Here is a 19802-nt window from a genome sequence, read left to right as displayed (position 1 = left end):
CTTTGGGAAATTCCTGCAGCACTCTGTTTCATAATGCTGTGTTATATAGTGATATGGGAATCGGACTTCTAACCAAAAGGTTGCATGTTTGAATGCCCTTGTACACTTGAGGAAGCTTATTTTTCCTGAACAGCTTCACCAAGGATAAACAGTTGCATTATGGATTATGCGTGAAAAGGCAATCTATGTACTGTATGTGGGCCTTGGTAAGGGGTGTCTTCCAAGCAAACTAATAGATTAAAGTAAAATGTATTGTAGATAAAAGTAAAAATGTATTGTAAATTAAAGTAAAATGTGATGGAGTAGTGATTCTAGACTGGTTTGCATAGCTGGTAGCTGTAGGGGTGAGTGATTAAGGAGTTTCAGTGTAGAAGCACTGGTGATGATAAACTTGAATGAAAACTTAGTGCCTTGCTGGATAAGAGTGAAAAAGCCCAGCCCAATCAAAATCCTACGCCAGCCCTTTCAGTCTGCTGTAAGTGGGCAAGAAAAGGGTTGGATTTCTAATGGATGCTGTTCTTTTATGTACGTTTACTTTAATTCCATTTTAATAAGTGATGTTGATCAATGCACAAGTTACACAAGGTCACCTGTTAAAACTTCATTTCATCCGTCCCACTGTCACGGCTGATGTCACTGATTAGAAAGCCTATCATAGCAAACTATAGGCCTGTGTGAATACATTATAGAGTAATGCATTATATAAAAGTGTTTTTATAAAAGCAAAATGCAGGCAGTGCCTAATCAGTGCTCAGTGTTCAGTTAGCAGTAACTTTTCTTTCTTTAGCAGGTTTGTTTTGGAGAATCGTCTATTGATTTACACTCGTCTTAGTGTTTAGATTTTTTCAATACTGTCTGTGATGGATTGTTATAATCTAATTTTAATGTATCTGAGGAGTGGTGGTTATGCTTTTGACAAGGATGGCATATATCTTCTGTGTCTTTTGATTACTGTGAGATTTGCATAGGTTTTTGTGGTTGTACCTTTTATTTTAGTTAGCGTCATTTAGGGTAGTTTCACCATCCACTGCAGTTGTCCTTCTGAAGAGGAAAGATGTGAGGTTGGACTGTTCAGCACCATTTTTACCATTATAAAAGAGAAATCTTCTGCGCTCAACATGTGGCCTTTTCCCCATTCATTCATGCAAATTGCTGTATGTTTATGTATTATGTAAAAACCCGGTCTGGTTTCCCTCCGTAAAGGCAGACAGAGGGCCTGTGAACGTCCAGAGGGCTGCAGATGCACTGAAATCTTATTGAAACAACTTGCACGTGTATGTGAACAACTGAGAGTGAGGGAAGGAGAGATAAGGAGCACTGACATTTTCCTGTACCATTTACAAGTTAAAGAAATGGCCAGTGCTGAGATGGGATATGTTTTGATAAGGAATTCTGCACTTTTACCTGTGTAGCACATGAGTTGCCTGCCCTTCAGTCATTGATAAAGATCTTTTTATTTTTACTTTCATGACAGACTATGAAATGGGGCTTCTGAATAAAAGGATATTGACTAAGATTGAATTGTTTAAAAATAAGATATAGGTTGCCCAAGAGGACTGTAAAATCTAAAATATTTCAAACCAAAGTGTTTCATGATCAGCGAATCAAATTATAAAAGGAAGAACCCGTGTAGTGCTGTCTAGCTGGGGATGTCATTTTTTTTTCAGTGAAAGGTTTTTCATCATGTGACTTGACCCTTTTTTAGGCATTGTGTCAGATATTTCTTTTTATGTGTTTAAATATATCTGTACAGCTGTGTCAAAATACAGTGATCTAGCGCTAACAATCTCCTTTCAGAGGTATGTTTTGATGCAGTTTGTTCATACTTTTTAGACCTAATATTATAAAATTAATAATCAAAGGAACAGGTGTCGGAAAAACAAAACAGAAACAAAAAAACTGAGCTATGAAGATATTCTGGAAGGATGCTGGGTGGGTTTAACGAGGGGATTCACATACGCATCACTCAGCACCTGAATCTTGCATGTGCGCAAGGCAGGTCTGATGCACAGCTAGAAAACAAGGCTAATATTTCATGAGCTACTAAAAGCCAAGCGTGGGATGAAGAGCTTGTGTTAGCATGTTTAGAAGACCATGTGTTCTTTACAGTAACCGTGAGAGTGGGCCACCAGGACTGCCGTCTTGTAGCGCAAAATGTCCAGGTTGACTCTCTTTTTTTAACTGTTTTACAAGATGTTTTACCTGTGGATATCGTTTTGTTAGGTGGTATCTATGAATTTAGCAAATTGCGTTTTAACTCCTTAAAGAGAGTTTACTGAATACCCTTAAAAGGTAGTGCAAAGAACCTGTATTGCTTCACTGTATTGATCTTGTCCACTGCACATATGAAAGGTGTGAAAAATGTTGTTTTAGGTATGATTTGGAAGAGAGGAAAGAACATTTTTATAGATGTGGTTATACACTACATATTTTTACAGTGCTAATTCTTTGATAAAGTGATGGATATGAAATAATTAGCCAAAATGTGAAGATCAGCTTTCCTTTTTTGATACCAGTTTTTCATTTTTATGACCGTTATTGATAAATCGCACTATGCTGTGTGTACACGTGTGCAATTTGATGTTTAGGGAATCCAAGTGTACATTTTGTATGTCATAAAAAAAATCAGATATTTTTTTCTACTGACATGACTGTAAAAAAATGTATTTAGATATTTAACAAACTCTACAACTAAACTGGAATTGTATAATATTTTTGCTGAGATGTAAAATAAAATGGTTTTTATATTTGAATGACTGTGTCTGATTTGTTAGCTGGTAGATATTAAAGTGTTACGCTGTCCATTATTTATATTACTTATTATATTTTCTGTTAATTAAACCAAAGCCCATCTGGGCTGAGATCTGGAACATAACTATCTGGGACACCATCACTCCCCAGCTACATTAATGCTCATGAAATATTTTGACAACTTGCTTCAAGACATGTCTGGCTCTCTAATTTACCTTAATGACTTTTAGATTGATTGTCTGTGTGTCATTCAGTCCTTATTAATGGGGTGTGTATCTATTTCAAGTTAAATAAGCTCTCTGATAAAACCCATGCTTTTTTAACAATCGCTGGAGACGTGGGACGAGATGTTGACCTGAAGTAGACCAGATTTGATTGTCAGCAATGGTGTCATCAGTGGTGGATATAGAATCCTGGGAGCTCTCTTTATTCCAGCTGTACTGTGTTCATGCATTTTTAAAAACAATCCCTCTGTGAACAACGATGAATGAAAGCAAGCATTAGGCTGAAACGTTGCTGAAACGTTTAATCTACAAACACAGGCTGTCTGACAAGCATGCCCCACATAGGACTCGCATGGGAGCTCCAAAGAGAATAGGATTACATGGATGTATTTTTTTAAAAGAATGTTTTTCTTGGTTTTGTTTAATAAAATATGCAAGGATTGTACATCTTGCAATTGAAATAATGTTGTTTGTCCTATTGTGTTTTGATCAAGGCCCAAATAACAGATAAAAATCCCTACCAGCAAAGTGCATTTGGTTATTCTATTAGTTTCTTACCATTTCCCTTTTTCCCAGGTTGATCTCTTTTTAGATAAATAATGGTCTCACTGAAGGCATTTCCATGTGGGAGATGGCAACTCCATTACCACCCAGACTCTAGTGCCATCTTGTGATCAGAATAGGCAATTGCAGTCTTTCTGGCTGTGACATTCACTCTCTAATGAGGCAGCTGAATATAAAAATATTTCACCATATGAGGGATTGGATGCAATCCGAAGGTGCCTGTTTGATGAATTTCCTATTTTATTAAATCTACTCTGTTTATCTCATATTGGTAAAATATAAAATATTGCACTGTGCAGAAACCATTTTGTGATTAACTAATCTGGGCCTCAGATGAAAATTTGGTATATTGGTATATATATAATGGTAGCAAAATGTCCCATGGCAGAAGAAAACAAAGCCACACAGGTAGGATGGGTATTTTAATGCCACGAATCATTTGAATAGGACAACAATGGCACTTTCCCTTGTAGACGTATTTACAGCATGATGTAAAATGGAGGGGAAGGGGTCTTGTTTACTTGTTTAAGTCTTGTTTACTGAGAAATTATGCCACCTTTTTGATCAGAATAAAAGAGTCTGTTATTTGTAGGTGTTGTGTTCCATTACACGTCACTACAACATGTGTTTCGTTTTTCAGCTTCCTGGCCTATTGAAAATAGACTGTGAAATATTGCTATGATAATTTGGTGGTCCGTAAAAAGTTAGCACATACTGAGACCACTTCCTTTGTTCATGCACATAGAGGCTAGACTTCCTGTTACTCACAGAAGACAGGTTTTTGAGTCTTCTGTGAAAGTGCTATATTATGTAACATCAGGTTTTGCAAACCACACCATTTTGCTTTTTCATTAAAACTATGGAGGAGATAGAGTATACGTCTAAAAAGCTGAACCGTTAGATTGTAAGAAGCATTCCAATCAAATGCCTCCTGTATACTTTGACAAGAAATAAGCATGAACAGTTGGGGTACCATGCCCAAAAAAAATCAGTAAAATATCAATAATTATGTATTTTGAAGTGTCCTTACCATGCCATTTTTGTCTTGGTTCTACTCCTGCATTGTTTTCTTGACTTGCAGCCCAAATGAAAATAAACAGGACTTTGCGGGAGTGAGCACTTCTCATTTGTGTATTCGCTTCAGACTATGAAGCATAAAATCCCCATGACTCTTACTTGGACCTGGATTGGATGTGATAGAAGTTCGAGTCTCCGGCTGGCCCATTACTGTGTAGACCTTGTATGTAGAGACTGAGAGCAACTGTCTACATTTTGTGTTTGACAGTTTTTCTCTGGACAGCAGGGACTTTTAGCCTTGGGGGAAGGTGACCAGCAAGAGTCATGCAGAGATTGTTCACATTCTTCTACTTTCATCCCAAAAATGAGTACAATGATTACATAAAGTTTGTCTTATTTTTCCTACAAACTGAATTGCTTTCAATTCCAGGAGGTGCTATTCATCATTAGAGCATTAAAAGTGAGCCTATGGAGATTTCTTCTTTTTATGAGTAATGGACAGTTTTCCCACTTTAGCCTCATCGTGGGCTGGTCACATTATGAGTGATGAATGAGTATGAAATATTAATTCAGGAGTTATTAGTGGGAATTCACCTGCCAAATTCAAAGTGGAACAGCTACAGCTTTGGATAAATTGGTACAGAACAAAGCATACGCAATGGCATTACTGTCTAAGCCCACAGGAAGTGACCCACCAAAAAACATACAATGAGTACGATTACCTTGACCACAAAGTATTCTTAATTGTTGCAGAACGTGACTTTTGGCCATGTATACATTTTGATTGTGTATATATATATTGCTTTTTGTTTAAGGTAAAGTATGTTATAATTGTTTGATCTCTTGTAGCGAAGACCAGAGGCGTTAAAACAAGGGCGTGAGAGACAACTTCCTGAGGGGTCGACAGGACAGAGGAGATTTAAGATCCTCCTCTCACCCAGAACATTAAAGTGAAAGACTTGGCTCGCTTCAATGACCTACTTTACAACAAACCTGTTTTAAATATGTTGGGGAAAACTCTCTTTATTGTTTTTGTGTTGAAGATTCCATTTCAAATCCTTGCCGAAGGTAAGAGACACATCATAAAGGGTTTGCAAAGCTGTTTAATGAAATGTAGCAAATGTTATACTGTTGAAATGCTTACAGGTATTACGGACTAACACTTTAGTCTTGCTGTTAGCGTAAATATTATTTAGTTAGAGGAGAAAATTGGTACCAACTAACGTAAAATCTGTTTCAAAAGACAATCTGAAAAAAAGGGGGGGGGGGCTGCGGGCGTTGACTGTAGATGCAACAAAATTTATTTTCAGTTTCCAACATCAAAAATCATTTCAGTTGTTTTGGACTACAAATACACAATATGGACAAAAGTATTTGGCCACACCTGTTTTTCAGGGTTTGGGCTGGGCCCCTTATCTCCAGTGAAGGGCAATCTTAATGCTTCAGCATACCAAGACATTTTGGACAATGCTATGCTTCCAACTTTGTGGCAACAGTTTGGGGAAGGCCCTTTTCTATTCCAACATGACCGTGCCCCAGTGCACAAAGCAAGGAGTATAAAGACATGGTTTGATGAGTTCGGTGTGGAAGAACTTGACTGGCCCGCACAGAGCCCTGACCTCAACCCCACCGAGCACCTTTGGGATGAACTAGAACGGAGGTTGCGAGCCAGGCCTTCTCGTCCAACATCAGTGCCTGACCTCATAAATGCTCTACAGAATGAATGGGCACAAATTCCCACAGAAACACTCCAAAATCTTGTGGAAAGCCTTTCAAGAAGAGTGGAAGCTGTTATAGGGGGACCAACTCCATATTAAAGTCTATGTATTTGAATAAAATGTCATTACAATGTAATGGTCAGGCGAATACTTTTGTCCATATAGTGTATGTAGCATGTGGTTTACAACTGATGCAATGTTTACTAGATCTATTTTCACTGTAAAAACTAATCAGATATATATACACTGCTTGCAGGTGCTTAAATATCTTCTTTCTTGTTTTTTTTTTTCCCCCAATCTAAGCGAAAAAGACATTTAGAACAACATACGCACTTTGAGCTTGTATCCCAACCTTTTGTTTGCACATACATGCCGATTGACTAATATTTGTAAGGTTCTTATACTAATTTCATTTGGTTAGGGGAAGACAGAATTCATTCAAAGGGCACTTTACTGATATGCCTTTTCATCTCATGTTCATCATTTGCTTCTCTAAATAGAGTTAGTTGGCGACCATGTCCTGCCTTTCTGCTTGCCCTTGGTCCTGAGACCTATGTATGCCTACAGATGTAGTTAGGTGACTGCCCCATCAGTGGAAGAGCACAGTGTTCCAAGTACCTATCAGCACCCATCACTACATGCTGTCACAGCAGTTACTTGACCTACAGAGTAGCAAATTGCCTTGATCAATACTTGTCTTGCTTTTGCGAGAGTTGCGTTTGAGTGTGCTATTGCCGCTGTTTGTCATTTGTCAATGACCAGGTACATTGAGCCAAATATTTCAAGAGAAAGCATATATTCCCCCACTGCAACCACAATGCTGACCACTGGGCAAACTGAGATCGCAATGTCTAAATTGGCTGCTGTTAGGCTGTGAACGCTGTTTTGTGAATTGTGTTACATTTCTTGTAAATCCCTGCTCGTTGTCAGTGTTGATCAGGTTCTAATACAGTTTTTCAACGTGATTAAATTGATCATTCTAGATTCTGACATCCACATACTGAAGGCTTTCCAGCCGGCTCATATCAAAGTTGAGATGGGACGCCCGGTCACTTTGTACTGCACATTCAACCATACCAGAGATGGAAGCCACTGGATGTATGGGAAATTCTACAGACCAGAGCATGGGCTCAGAAAATACATTGAGGGGAGTGAAGAGAGCATAAAGTGTAGCAGACATGTCTCACAAGAGAGTCTTTGCACGTGTAAATACTCTCTCATCTTAAACAACTTCAGATCTACAGATCAGAATGTGTACTATTGTGAAGTGTTAATTTCACTGCCCACGGACACAATAAAAGTGGAAGGCACTGGGACAAACGTCTCACTTTATGGTAAGGGACAGTGTCAACAGATGAAAGTTATAATGCACTTTAGCAAGTCTCCATTTCCATATTTAACGTAACATCTGATAAACCATGAGTATGTAAGGACACAGAAAATTTTGTAACTATCTTCAAAATAGCACATAGATTTGTGTGTGTGTGTACAGAAAAGAATGATAGTATTTCCCAGGATTACTTACATAATTTTGTCAAACTATCTCCTGTGTTCCAGCCGAGCCTTCTGCTATAGAAATCCGATCACTGTCTCCCCTGGTTTCTGGACAAGAGGCCACCCTGGTCTGTATGGTCTCTGGTTTCTACCCTCGGGACCTCTCAGTGTTCTGGTTCCACAGGGATCTCCCCGCTCAGCCTGGCAGCATCGCCAACATTTTCCAGTGGGCCGATAATGACTATTTCTCTGTACACAGTCAGTACAGCTTCACGCCCACAGAGGCAGACGACAATGCAGTGTGTATCTGCCAGGTTTCTCACCCTGCCTGGTCCCAGCAGAAGACAGCCAGCATCATGCTTAACGTCAGCTGTGAGTGGTCATGATCTCCCTGCCCTGAGGCTGACACATTAGCTAAGGGTGCATTCCAAAATACTTTCCAGCCTCTGGTCAGTTTACAGTGACGTCAGATGTTGCTAAATGTTTACTGTGAACTGGTCACATGTATGTATATATGTATAGATATTATAGATAACTGTATAACTTAAACTTTTATGCAAAGGTCTTACATACTATCAGGAGTTAGAATATACAGATTCACTGTGAATATTGTCTTCAATGGATATGATTGCTATACAATTTTAATGCTCCAAAAAAAGGGAATACTGAGCAAAATAGCTTTCACCACTCTATTTTCAATGCATGATATCAGTACAATGATCAACAAGTACAGTGATCGACAAGCGAAAATCGTCTATTACTCACAAGGTCATGACTTGGAGACCCAAAAAACAGACAGAGAAGGGTTGGTAATATTTGAATATAAAATCTTTTAGGAGTAGAATTATAAGCATTGAAACAGAGCAAGTAAAAGATGTAGGTGTCCTCATCCATCCATCAGCAGTACAACAGACAATCTTGAAATCACAACTTGAAGGAGGTGTTGCAAGAACACCTCTGGTGAGACAGGGGGACAAGACTAAAAGGGTAAAATATGCTGACAAATTATTTGTTTCCTTGTGTGCCTGAGTGTAAAAATGCAAAAAGACTTACGCACTGTGTGTGTGTGTTTATAGCAAGTATGTGTCTGTTTAATGCACATACATAATGTGTGTGCATTGTACTCATGTCACAAATGTACGCCAACATCTTCCTCCCTTTCCAGATGCTCCCAGCTCTGTGACTGTGACCTCAACTTCAGTTACTGTCACTCCTGGTTCGATATGTCTAGCAGTTGGGGACCCCCTGATCCTTAGCTGTGCTGCTGATGGGAACCCCAGTGCTGAGACTCAGTGGTTTGGGGAACACAATGAAGTGGAACACGACAGAGGGAATCTCCATATCCGTGCATTGCAGGAGGAACATGAGGGGATTTACTGGTGTGTGGCACGGAATCAGTATGGAGAGACAAATACCAGTATCACCATCATGGTGACTGAGTGCAGAGACACCGGTAAGTGTTTAACAAATAGTTATCTCTGGCAAACAAAATGGCAGGAATATTTTGAAGGCAAACTGCAGACTCTAGAGTGTGTATGATATACACAGTCAGGGATATTTATAAATTAAAAAGCAGTGTAGTTCATATACTGTTTCTCACACATTTTTACTACAATGACCTTTTTGCAACCCTTACATTGATAAACAGTAATTTGGTTTGTGTTGTTTTTAATTTAGCAAGTTATTTCATCACTGCAGTGTAATCATTTTATCTGAATAATAGCATTGCATCAAACAAGTGACAGAACTACATTCTCTCGTCTCATTGTAGGATATGGTATGTCGACATGCCTGGTGCTAAAGCTGCTGGCCATTGGGAGTCTCCTTGTGGTGAATGTCGCCATGACGTGCTACTTCAAAATGAAAAAGGCCAAATCCGCCAAATTTGACGCTGAGGCACAATCCATGTCACGGGCTTTTCAGAAGCGAACACAGACGCAGCGTGAGAGAGACCGGCACTTTCACCTTCCTGTCATTACTTGTGAATCCACACTCCATCCCTTTCAATGATACCTCTACTATGCAAGTCATTTTCTGGAGACTTAGAATATATTTTTACCAGAGGCAATACGGTTTGTGTAGACCTTTCCTGCACACACCTGTCTTCTGACTTTTTGCCTATTTTATATTACCAGCAGCAAACTAGGGAAGCACAGAGTGTAGCCAGAGTATTATACTGCTTTGAGAGTGACTTGACATATCTCTATAGTTCTATGGCGTTTTCCTGAATTTGTTCTTTCAGGTAGGGGTGTGACCTCCAGCACACACTTAATTTTACAGTACTCATTTCCACATATTGGCAATGCTGCTGGCTAATTGCTGGTAGGAAATTAAACTGCTTCAAAAATAATGATGTTTTGTTCTTTCTCTCTGCAGATGTTTTATGTTTGTTAAGCTTATGTCTACTCCCCTGAAGAATGTAAAAGTTTATGTAAAAAGGTTATGTTATCTTTTCCATATGTGGAAAGTTCAATGTTTAGCTCCTGCAAAATTCTCTTGGCAATACTTTATCGATTAGGCCTCATCTGAGGCTGAGCTCTTGCAGAGTTATCACCAATTATTATTTAAGTTGGTCTGTGCTCCGGCTTTATGGTTGGTCCATGCACTCACACAACGTTTCGCGTGTATCACAAGAGTCCTGCATGTCTCGATTGGTGGAAACGCTTTGACTCTATGATGAGAGGGAGGTCAAAACCACTTCCTGACATGTTCGTCCTCTCTGTTTCTAAGAATCTTAAGTTTGCTTCTTATAACCACTTACCACACATAGTCCATAAAGGTAATCTCAGTCCTTTTAAACCTCAAATTCACACCCTGCGTTTGTGAGATGTGAAAACACTGGTGGGGTTGTTTTGTTTAATTTTTTGATAACGTAAAATTGTTCTTCAGATCAGATCTGCACTTTGGAAATTCATTAAGCACGTGTTTATATTTTCAGAGGTCTTCATCCATAAAGACAGCCGCACGTCTGAGACCCAGAATCCTTAACATTTATTTCTGTAAGCTTTCTTAAATGATTTGATTGTCCACCCAACACAACGTACGTAGTATTGTGATCCATCAGCAAGATCCATTCAGTACTTTAGTCAGACATTGAGGCTGAAGTTATTTTGGGGGCGGGTTGGGGATCCCACTGTTCTATATCACGCCAAAGCCACAGAGAATTCAAATAAATTCTTAAAACGTGTTTGAACATTTGGCGTGGTCTACGCTAAACAACTTATCGTCAAAAAAATCACATGGTCCCCACACTAGTTCGGAACAGACTGGAAGCGTGACCGTTCAATAGTAGCTCGGCTACATTATGTATTAGCCTACGCTCTTGCAATAAAGAACACTGGTGTCGCCGGGAAATCTATTGTGATTTTTCGGCAGCTTGCTGTTACCATTTTTCATCTTGCTTTGCTTTAAATTTATAAGTTTCTAGACGAACGTCACAGTAACCTTCAGGGAAACGTTCACATCGCCATGCATTGTTTTTATTTGCTAAAACTCCGCTTGCTGGCCAACAGTTACATGGCTACCGGCTACATATCTTCCAATCAGATCATGCTGCTTTGCACGTCTCCGTATTTCTGGTATTTAAATGAGCTGTGTCGTTTTTTGTGAATGGTACAGCACACAGTTCCACTCTGAGGTGTAAGAATAACGATTCGTCATTCTAATTTCAGATTCCCACATGTGTCAGAACATTAAACAAACCACTTTGAGGTTTTTTTTTCTCGCAAGTTAAACGTCACTTGAGATTCAGGAAGTAAACTGAACCAAGTGAACGGAGTGCGGGACGCTTCTCTTAAACCCGCCTACGTGCGAAATCGACCAACCGCGGTTTAGGGACCGGGCTTCCGCTACACGGATTAGACATGTTTCGTTGTGTGTAACGTTTAGAGAAGTGTAAAGCTGCAGCAATCGTTGTCAGTGTGTGGGAATCGGAACGCCAAGAATCGCGTTTTGCAAAATTATTATTTTTTTCTCGAGGCATCTGGCCGCGTAGCTTTTTGTTCCGTTAGAAAAATATACCGTTTAGTAGGTAGCTATCCGGGCGGCCGTATCGATCGATCGACAACTCAACGAATTGCAGTACTTGCTATGTTAGCGAGCTAGTCTGGGCTAGCTACTACTGTTTTTGAGTTGGTATCAAGTAACGTTAGCTCCGGCTACTAGCCAACTGTGTACCTGGCACAGCAACAGTGTTATAGCTCATGTTACTTGGTTAGCCCTATCTTACTATTGAGAGTGGTCCTACGCTAGTTTTCACTTAACATTTGCTAGTAGAAACGTGAGAGCGTCTAGCCAGTTAGTTAGACAGTCAACTGTACAGCCTCAGTAGATGGCTTGCAAGTTAGCTGCTTAGACAAGCTGGGGCGTTTCAGTACTGTACATGATGTAACGTTATAGCTAGCTGAGGGACAACTATGATCTGAATTCGGTTAGACTGACGTGAATTATTATAGCTAACGAGAAAGTCCTAAGTGAAAACAACGGTGTGTTAAACTAAGTCGGAGGCCTTAAGTCAAACGGTTAACTTTAACTTTTAGCTAAAGGTAAAGTACTGTTGATTTAAGTATATGTTGCCTGTGAAGTTGGGCTTATTGGTCAACTCAACCAGCTGGCTGGCTGGTGAAATTTTTTAACCAACGAGCGTCATTTACTTGCTTTGCCTGCGACATTATCGTTTCCGCTGTTGTGGGATAGCGAGCTACCTAGCAAAAGCTGTTAACTTACTAGAACAACTAGATAACTGGAGTTAGCCAGCTGACGTTGAATAAAACTCCTAAAGTTAGAGTAACGTTAGTGAGGGAATTGTCTGCGGTAGATCCGAGAATCCAGTATGAACGGGTTCAGTACGGAAGAGGACAGCCACGACGGGCCTCCGGCACCACCGTTTTACGGACAGAGTTGCTGTTTGATTGAAGACGGAGAGCGCTGCGGCCGATCAGCTGGAAACGCCTCCTTTAGCAAGCGGATTCAGAAAAGCATATCGCAGAAGAAACTTAAATTGGACATTGACAAGAGTGTAAGTAACCATTCATTTTCACTAGAGGAGTAACTAGCTGGTTTTGTACCAGGTCAAGTCGGGGACTCCTGTGAATATTTAGGCCGGTAGTTAGTTCGTTTACGTATAGATAAAATTGTAGCTAGCCTGTTATGTTTTGCTAGTTCGAGAATGTAGCGCCGTCATTTTGTTTACAAATAGAAATGTAAGTCATGATTAGCCATTTCGCAGTTTTTGTATGGTTCAGTGTCTAGCTCTTGTATGGTTGTTGTAATAGGTGTCTGGCTAGTGATGAAACCTCTGTCTTGACTATTTTCTTGTACGAAGGAACCTTCGACACATGAATAGCGATCGCATTTGATGCTAACTTGCAAAATCGCTCACTCTCCATGCGTCTCTCTGCCCCGGCCAAAGATGGCTGCTTGTTGCTAAGGAAGCCCTGGTTGTCCAGTGCGCTAGAGTGAATGCCACCACATGAATGCTAATGTGACTGCTGAAAAGAAAAATAACTGCCGAAGCATTGTGCAAACTCCAGTCCGACCCCCACAAGGAATTCAGTTTAACCAGCTATTTCAAACGAAAACGTACAGTACTGGTTTTCCGAGCGGAGTGGCCCAAATGGTGAAGTTCGGAAATGACTCATTTTATCACTGTCCAGTTAACGTTTGTCTCTCTTTCAGATTTTGTTATCTTGACTCAGGAATTGAAAATGCAGTCGATTAGAAATGTTTCGGGGGAAGAGCATGCTAAGAAATGTGTAACCCATGGACTGTGATGTGAATGCGCAACAATTACTGCAACTGGCCTTCACTTTTTATAAACGCACCAAAGACAAAACTCCGTATTTCTCTCCTTATACATGTAATTTGTAACTGTTCCGTATTGTTGTTTAAAATGTGATACAGTTAAAGTGTCCGGGAAGATGAATGTGCGACAATTCTGAATCTAAAGCTGTTTTCCAAATTGCAGCGATTCAGTTGTTCAATGCACAGTGGCGCACAGTGCAGTACAGTATGTGGGACCCCGTAAGAGTAGCACAGAGCAGGTTTTAGTTACCTACTTTGGATCTCTAGGATATACACAGGTAGGCATACCGGCCAGCAAATTTTTCATTCACTAGTGAAACCGAATAACCAAATAACAACTTATGTAAAAATAACAAGGTTATGAACTATAGTTCAAGTTGGCAGTGAGTTTGTATGCCCAGTGGAATTCTGAGCATATATGGATAAAAACTTGCATGCTTTGTTGAATGTGTAGTACTCTGCAGATAAAATCTTCTTCTTGGTGAGTCCGGGTATAAAGCTAGATGTGATTCAACCAAAATTGAACACATTCCGCAGCAACATCATTGTATTCTGCAAGATCCGCTGCTGTGCATTGGTGCTCTAATGATGGACATCTTAGTCCTCAGTGTTTCTCAATCCTACTCCTGGAGCCCCCCTGTCCTGCATATCTTCTATCTATCTTTGCTCCAAACACACCTGATTGAAATGACTAACATGCTCTTGATTAAATCAGGTGTGCTCAGCTAATCAAAAGTGCCACTGATGAGTTCAGTCAGGTAGGTAGAGCAGGGAAAGATGGAAAATGTGCAGAGCAGGGGGGGCCCAGGAGCAGGATTGAGAATCAGTGTCTTAATAGGTGCTCTGTGGTTTGTGGTTCTGTACCACATATACAGGTGAAATCCTGGCTGTCTTGGTATCCCCATTTGTTTAGGCACACTTTGGAACGTCCAGCGCAGATAAAATAACGGCAAATTACTTGATTAAAATTAGAAGGGCTTTAAAACAAGGCTAAAACTGGAACATTTTGTTACAGTACACTGAGAATAAGGTCGGTAGCCAGAAATGAGGTGTATTGAATATTTTCCCCCTCACTGTTTTCCTTGTACTGATTACTTTTAAAATACAGTAAACTTAATATAGGAAAATTTTGTGAAAATTTAAGGTATATTTTACTTACTCCAGTAGTCAGGGCACATGGATACAATCTCAAGTGATTGACAGACAGATTCAGATTGATATAGATGTGAAGTAGCATATATTATGTAGCACATGGCATGGATCTCTTATTCTCCAAGGCTGGGCTGTAATGAAAGTCTGTTTACAGGTGAGACACTTGTATATCTGCGACTTTCACAAGAACTTCATTCAAAGCGTCCGCAACAAACGCAAGAGGAAGACAAGTGACGATGGAGGGGAATCACCGGATCATGACATTGAAATACCAGAGGTAACATTGAGGGGAAGAAGAAGGGGAGTGACAATCCAGTTCAGTATACAGTTGCGCACAAGTGTTTGTTGAAAAAATAGATACTTAAAAACCAGATTTTCAAGCTTTTTTCTCTGTTATTTTTTTCTGTTGTTGCAGCATTTGGCAGTGTGATGTGTTTCTAATACTAAAGCTAATTTGTTCTTTGTTTATGGGAAAAATGTTGGTGGAGAACTGGCACTGCTTTGTGATCCAGTGTGTTTGTTCAAGTTAAATTGATGAGAACATGACACAACCTGGAAGTCTGTGTTTTTGAACGAATATGAGCATCTGCCAAATGAATAAATGTAAATAGGAAGAATAGACATCACATGTTGGCTTGCAATTAAGATGGCATTGCCCGGGCTCCCAAGCGGCTCTGTCGGCAAAGCACTCCACTCAGGTACAGCATGTATCGTACGGCCTGGGTTTGAACCCAGCTTTTATCCCATCCTGTTGTTAGCCGACAATGACCAGAAGCGGAAAAAATCGACACTGTTCAGCCAGGTTAAGGGTGAGCTTTTTAGCAGTGTTTTTCTGTGGATTGTAAGGTGTCTATGAGCCACGTAGATGACATCTGTGGAGCCACACTTGTCCTTCAGTTGGCGCTTCTGTGTAATGTAGTCTGAAAAAATTGGCTGCATGCAGTTGTTCTGGAGGACTGCTTTCATCTTGCTCCAGTGCTCCTGTGTGATTACAGAAGCTCGCTAAGATGACACGCGCTTAATGAGCATTTGGCAGTTCCAGAAAGCCAGACATGGTGGTAGATATCTGCTAACTGTAGAATCAGTCACTGCTCTTTGACTGCACACAGTTGTGCCTTGTCTATGAGTAAGCTCCAAGTCATGTTTACGGCTTCACAAAATAACTTCAGGGGATGAAATGGCTAACGTTTCTTAATTTAATTGCAGGTCGACCTATTTCAACTTCAAGTAAACACGCTGCGACGCTACAAGAGACATTACAAGCTGCAGACAAGACCAGGCCTGAACAAGGCCCAGCTGGCAGAGGTAACTCTCAGAGTGTTGATGATTCAGGGCGTCACCAATTACAGGGCTAATATGGTGGCATTCTCTTTATGTAATGCAACAGCCAGAGAGGCACAAATATGAAAACTGAAACTTCAGTTTTTTACCATCAATGAACTCCCTATGTTTTGAAATCTGTCTCTTTGACAGTAAGTACTTCATTTTTATTGTATTTAGCCAGGAGGTGCCATTGAGATGGAATACTTTACTTTCTTGAAATGCACTCCTAAATTGAAAAATATTTTTAAAAACTGGAATTTAAAGTATTCTACAGAGCATTCAGATATTTCCAGAATTGTGTGCAGTTTTTAGGCACAAAATGCTGAGTCAGCTTGCTAAAAGTGTTAGGCTTTATTTTTTAGGTTTGCAGCTCTGCTCTGTGGTCCATTCGGGAGTAAATGGTGCAGAAGTTGCTTTTGTATAATGCATCCATACATGATTTGTTTCATAATATCATATGTAAGGTTTTAAAGTCACTCACTGCCATGAGTGGATGTAATAATTAGTAATGGAGAAGTAAATACCTGCATAGTTTTTGAACTCCCAAGTGTGATTTGTTTTCTCATGTTGTGATCAGAGGTGATAGTTGGAATGATTACCCATAAGAGCATAGTGTGAGAAACACAATTTGATCCTTTGAATGCAGTCACCACAGTAGGTGGTATGAAATGAGCCTTAATTACATTCAATGTAGTAAATCTGGTTATATCGCCAACAAGTAAGTAAAGTATCTTCAGTGGGGTACACAGAATGTGGCCCTCAATTAAAAAATATACTAACTAACCAACTGAAAAGAGCTCTAGGTGCATCTCAGTTGGTTATATTCAGTGAGGACCGGACCACAAGTGTCAAAACGCATTCAGTTAAAGGGCTTTATTTTGAGAATCCACAGGATCTTAAAGCAAAGAAAGGAACATTTCCTTTCATCTGGAAGCAGCCTGGACTGTAGTTTTGCTTTCCCCAATGGAGACCAAATATTAAACGTGTTGGGCCAACTCTGCGGAACATCTGTTTTGTAGTCTGTAAAGGTAAACTGGCTGTTATGATGTAAAACGTCACTGGCTAAAAGCCAGTCCATCATAATAGGGAAAATGGCTCAGCTCTTTCGAGGGCAAACTTGTTTCTTGTAAAAATAAGCTTATTTCAATTAACTCTGCCGAGAACACTGTTTAGTATCAATATACCCAAATGACAAACAATCCTGTCTTTGTTGTCACGGGGACAGTAAGCAGGCATTTTGAAATATCAAACACTGACTTCCATCGCATGCAAGTTTTTAAAACTGTGATACATTCCTTTGGCTTTAACTTTCACACTATAATTACGTGTGACTCCACTACCGAAATGCAAATCTCACATGACTTGGGTCGTCTGTTCAAAAGTGAAACCCGATACCTGTAAAGTATGCGCGAACACAGGGTAAAAACGACACTGAAGTCAAACGAACAGGGCGAAAACAAAACTGCTTTTCAAAGTAAGGACCAGAAATTTTCCCAAAACGGCAACTGGTTCAAGGAGATTAGTTTAGCAAAAACTGGAACAAGTTAAAACTAGTTTTTTTCTTTATGTAAGATTAGTTTTGCATAAACATAAGTTAAAACCAACAATCTTGCATCCCACAAAGAAATTGCACCCGCTGCAAGGATGCCATTTTGACAATATAAAGCCATTTTGCACAATTCAAGGAGTTGTGGATTCTCAGTTTTCACAAAAAGCAAATCATTAATGCTGCCCAATTTGTGGTGTTTCAAGATTTATACCTGATTAATGAACCATTATAATATACAACCTGTGATATATGTAGTGAGACCATTAAATTGGAAAGTAATTGGTCATTCATTGATTGCTAAGAGTATTTGTGCAATCAGCAGGTGAACTCATTGCAATCCTGCAGCTGGCTTTAACCCTGTCCTCACAACAGCTCTCTCAGTTCTGTGCTTCCAGCCTGTTTGAGTGATTAGGAGGTTTGTAAAAATAAATTAACCCACGCTGTAAGTTGAATGTTTCCCCAGGCTGCCCAGAGGTCCAGACCCTCTGTAATGAGACTTGCACACCATTAATAACACGCAAGTCAACAGTTCCATCCAATTACGGCTCTGCTGTTGCTGCCCCGTTGAATGGAACTGTCAGATGTGAATGTCACCATTTAGACTGCATAGTGAATGTTCATTTCCTCGGGTTTGTTATTTGCACTATTTGAATGGACAGGGTTCTCCATTTTTCCTGTTTTTGGGTTTGTTGTTATTGTAGGGTCATGAGAAGACATTTTGTTTACCCTTGCAAAAACGAATAATAAGTAAGAAGTTAGTTTACAAGTAGGCTGTTCACCAATGGTGTGAGTTTCCACTCCTGTTACCTTTCCCCCATTCATTCTGATTTTGCTTCTTCTTTCCCTGCACATGTAGAACGCGTTTCCTTGAAACCACAAATAAAACTGTATTGTATTTTGTCTTTGGTCTCTTTTTTTTAGACAGTGAGTCGTCACTTCAGGAATATCCCGGTGAATGAAAAGGAAACTCTGACCTACTTTATTTATATGGTGAAGAGCAACAAAAGCCGACTTGACCAGAAATCGGATGGCAGTAAACAGCTTGAATAAGGTTGCACATTTTACAGCGATTCTTACTGGTGGGACTGTTAAGACATTTTGCTCTGCCAGATGTAGACTGCTGATATTCGGCAGGGTAAAACTGTTGTGAATGTGCCACTGTATGGCAAAAATGCAAGTTCAGGTAAGCCTCAGATTAAGGAGATCCAGAAGATGCATTGGGCTTATCTGTAGGTAATACATTGAAGGAACATTGAATTCTCTTCTACACTTTTTTTTCCATTTTAGCAGTCATTGAACTTCAGATATGATATAACAAACTAAAGTAACACTTGTGGAACATTGTTGCTGAAAAGTTAGACAATGTGTGTTGCAGTGAAGATAAATATGGGCCTACATATGACTGGAAAATAATAATGTTATTAATGTGGGAATACTGCCTTAGTGTTTTTTTTTTCTTTGCCCAACGCACACACACACACACATATCGACTTTTGAGATGGTTCCAAACCATAATGTGACAAATTTGAATTAAAATGTGCATATGGCAATTTTTAATAAAGATAAAAATGGCGCTGTCATCAAAAAAGCTTCTGCCCTTCAGCTTTCGAAATTACTTTAATATTGACTCATGCACTCAGAGGAAGCCTTATTTGAATCGGACTCTTGCACTAAGAGGGAGGGTTATTTGAATCGGACTCCTGCACTAAGAACACTGTTTTTGCCTTGTTAAGCAATCTGTTCAAAGACTAAGGACGTTGAAAGGTGGAGCCTGCCGTTTGTCTGACCCAACAGGCTTCCACCAGTATTTTTCCCCAGTTTTTTTCCAGCTTTTTTCCAGCTTATACTTTCTTTTTTCTTTTTCCTTTCATTCTTTGAATGATGTAACCCACAGTATATTTTAGGCTGCATTCCTTCATACTGATATGGACTTGCTCTTATTGAACCATGTTGGCTATTTTATGTCCTCTGCTTGACCACTTTTGTCTTTGCCATTTCATATGTGTCTCGTGTGAAATCATAATGTTTCTTTTACTGTGTTTTCAGTGTCACTGCGTTTCAAAAATGTATCAGATTAAGGTGCTTTCATACAAGAATTTTGCTCTTCTGTACCTCTCACATAATGTAAAAGTGCTCCAAAACCTCATCCCCCTCTCAGCTGTGTCTGTTGGGGTGCAACATTGTACTTATGTACTTATTGTCTTATGT

The 19802-nt window shown here is 39.7% G+C and overlaps 1 protein-coding gene across 1 annotated transcript; it reads left to right on the top strand.

Moving 5' to 3' along the window:
• Positions 1–12066: 12066 nt before the first annotated feature.
• On the top strand, positions 12067–19802 carry sap30l (sap30-like). Its single transcript, XM_036525374.1, has 4 exons — positions 12067–12785; positions 14877–14999; positions 15929–16027; positions 18516–19802. Exons 1-4 carry the CDS (start codon positions 12600–12602, stop codon positions 18642–18644), a joined length of 537 nt encoding a protein of 178 aa, XP_036381267.1. The 5' UTR covers positions 12067–12599; the 3' UTR covers positions 18645–19802.

The sequence above is a fragment of the Megalops cyprinoides genome, chromosome 3, assembly GCF_013368585.1.
Source record: "Megalops cyprinoides isolate fMegCyp1 chromosome 3, fMegCyp1.pri, whole genome shotgun sequence".
Classification (NCBI taxonomy): Eukaryota; Metazoa; Chordata; class Actinopteri; order Elopiformes; family Megalopidae; genus Megalops; species Megalops cyprinoides.
This window is presented reverse-complemented; position numbering and strand designations above follow the sequence as displayed.

Bases quoted from the DNA above. Each gene is read 5' to 3' on its own strand.
- sap30l (XM_036525374.1), top strand. From the start codon at position 12,600: ATGAACGGGTTCAGTACGGAAGAGGACAGCCACGACGGGCCTCCGGCA. The intron at 12,786-14,876 runs GTAAGTAACCAT...GTCTGTTTACAG, and splicing joins AATTGGACATTGACAAGAGT to GTGAGACACTTGTATATCTG. The intron at 15,000-15,928 runs GTAACATTGAGG...ATTTAATTGCAG, and splicing joins ATGACATTGAAATACCAGAG to GTCGACCTATTTCAACTTCA.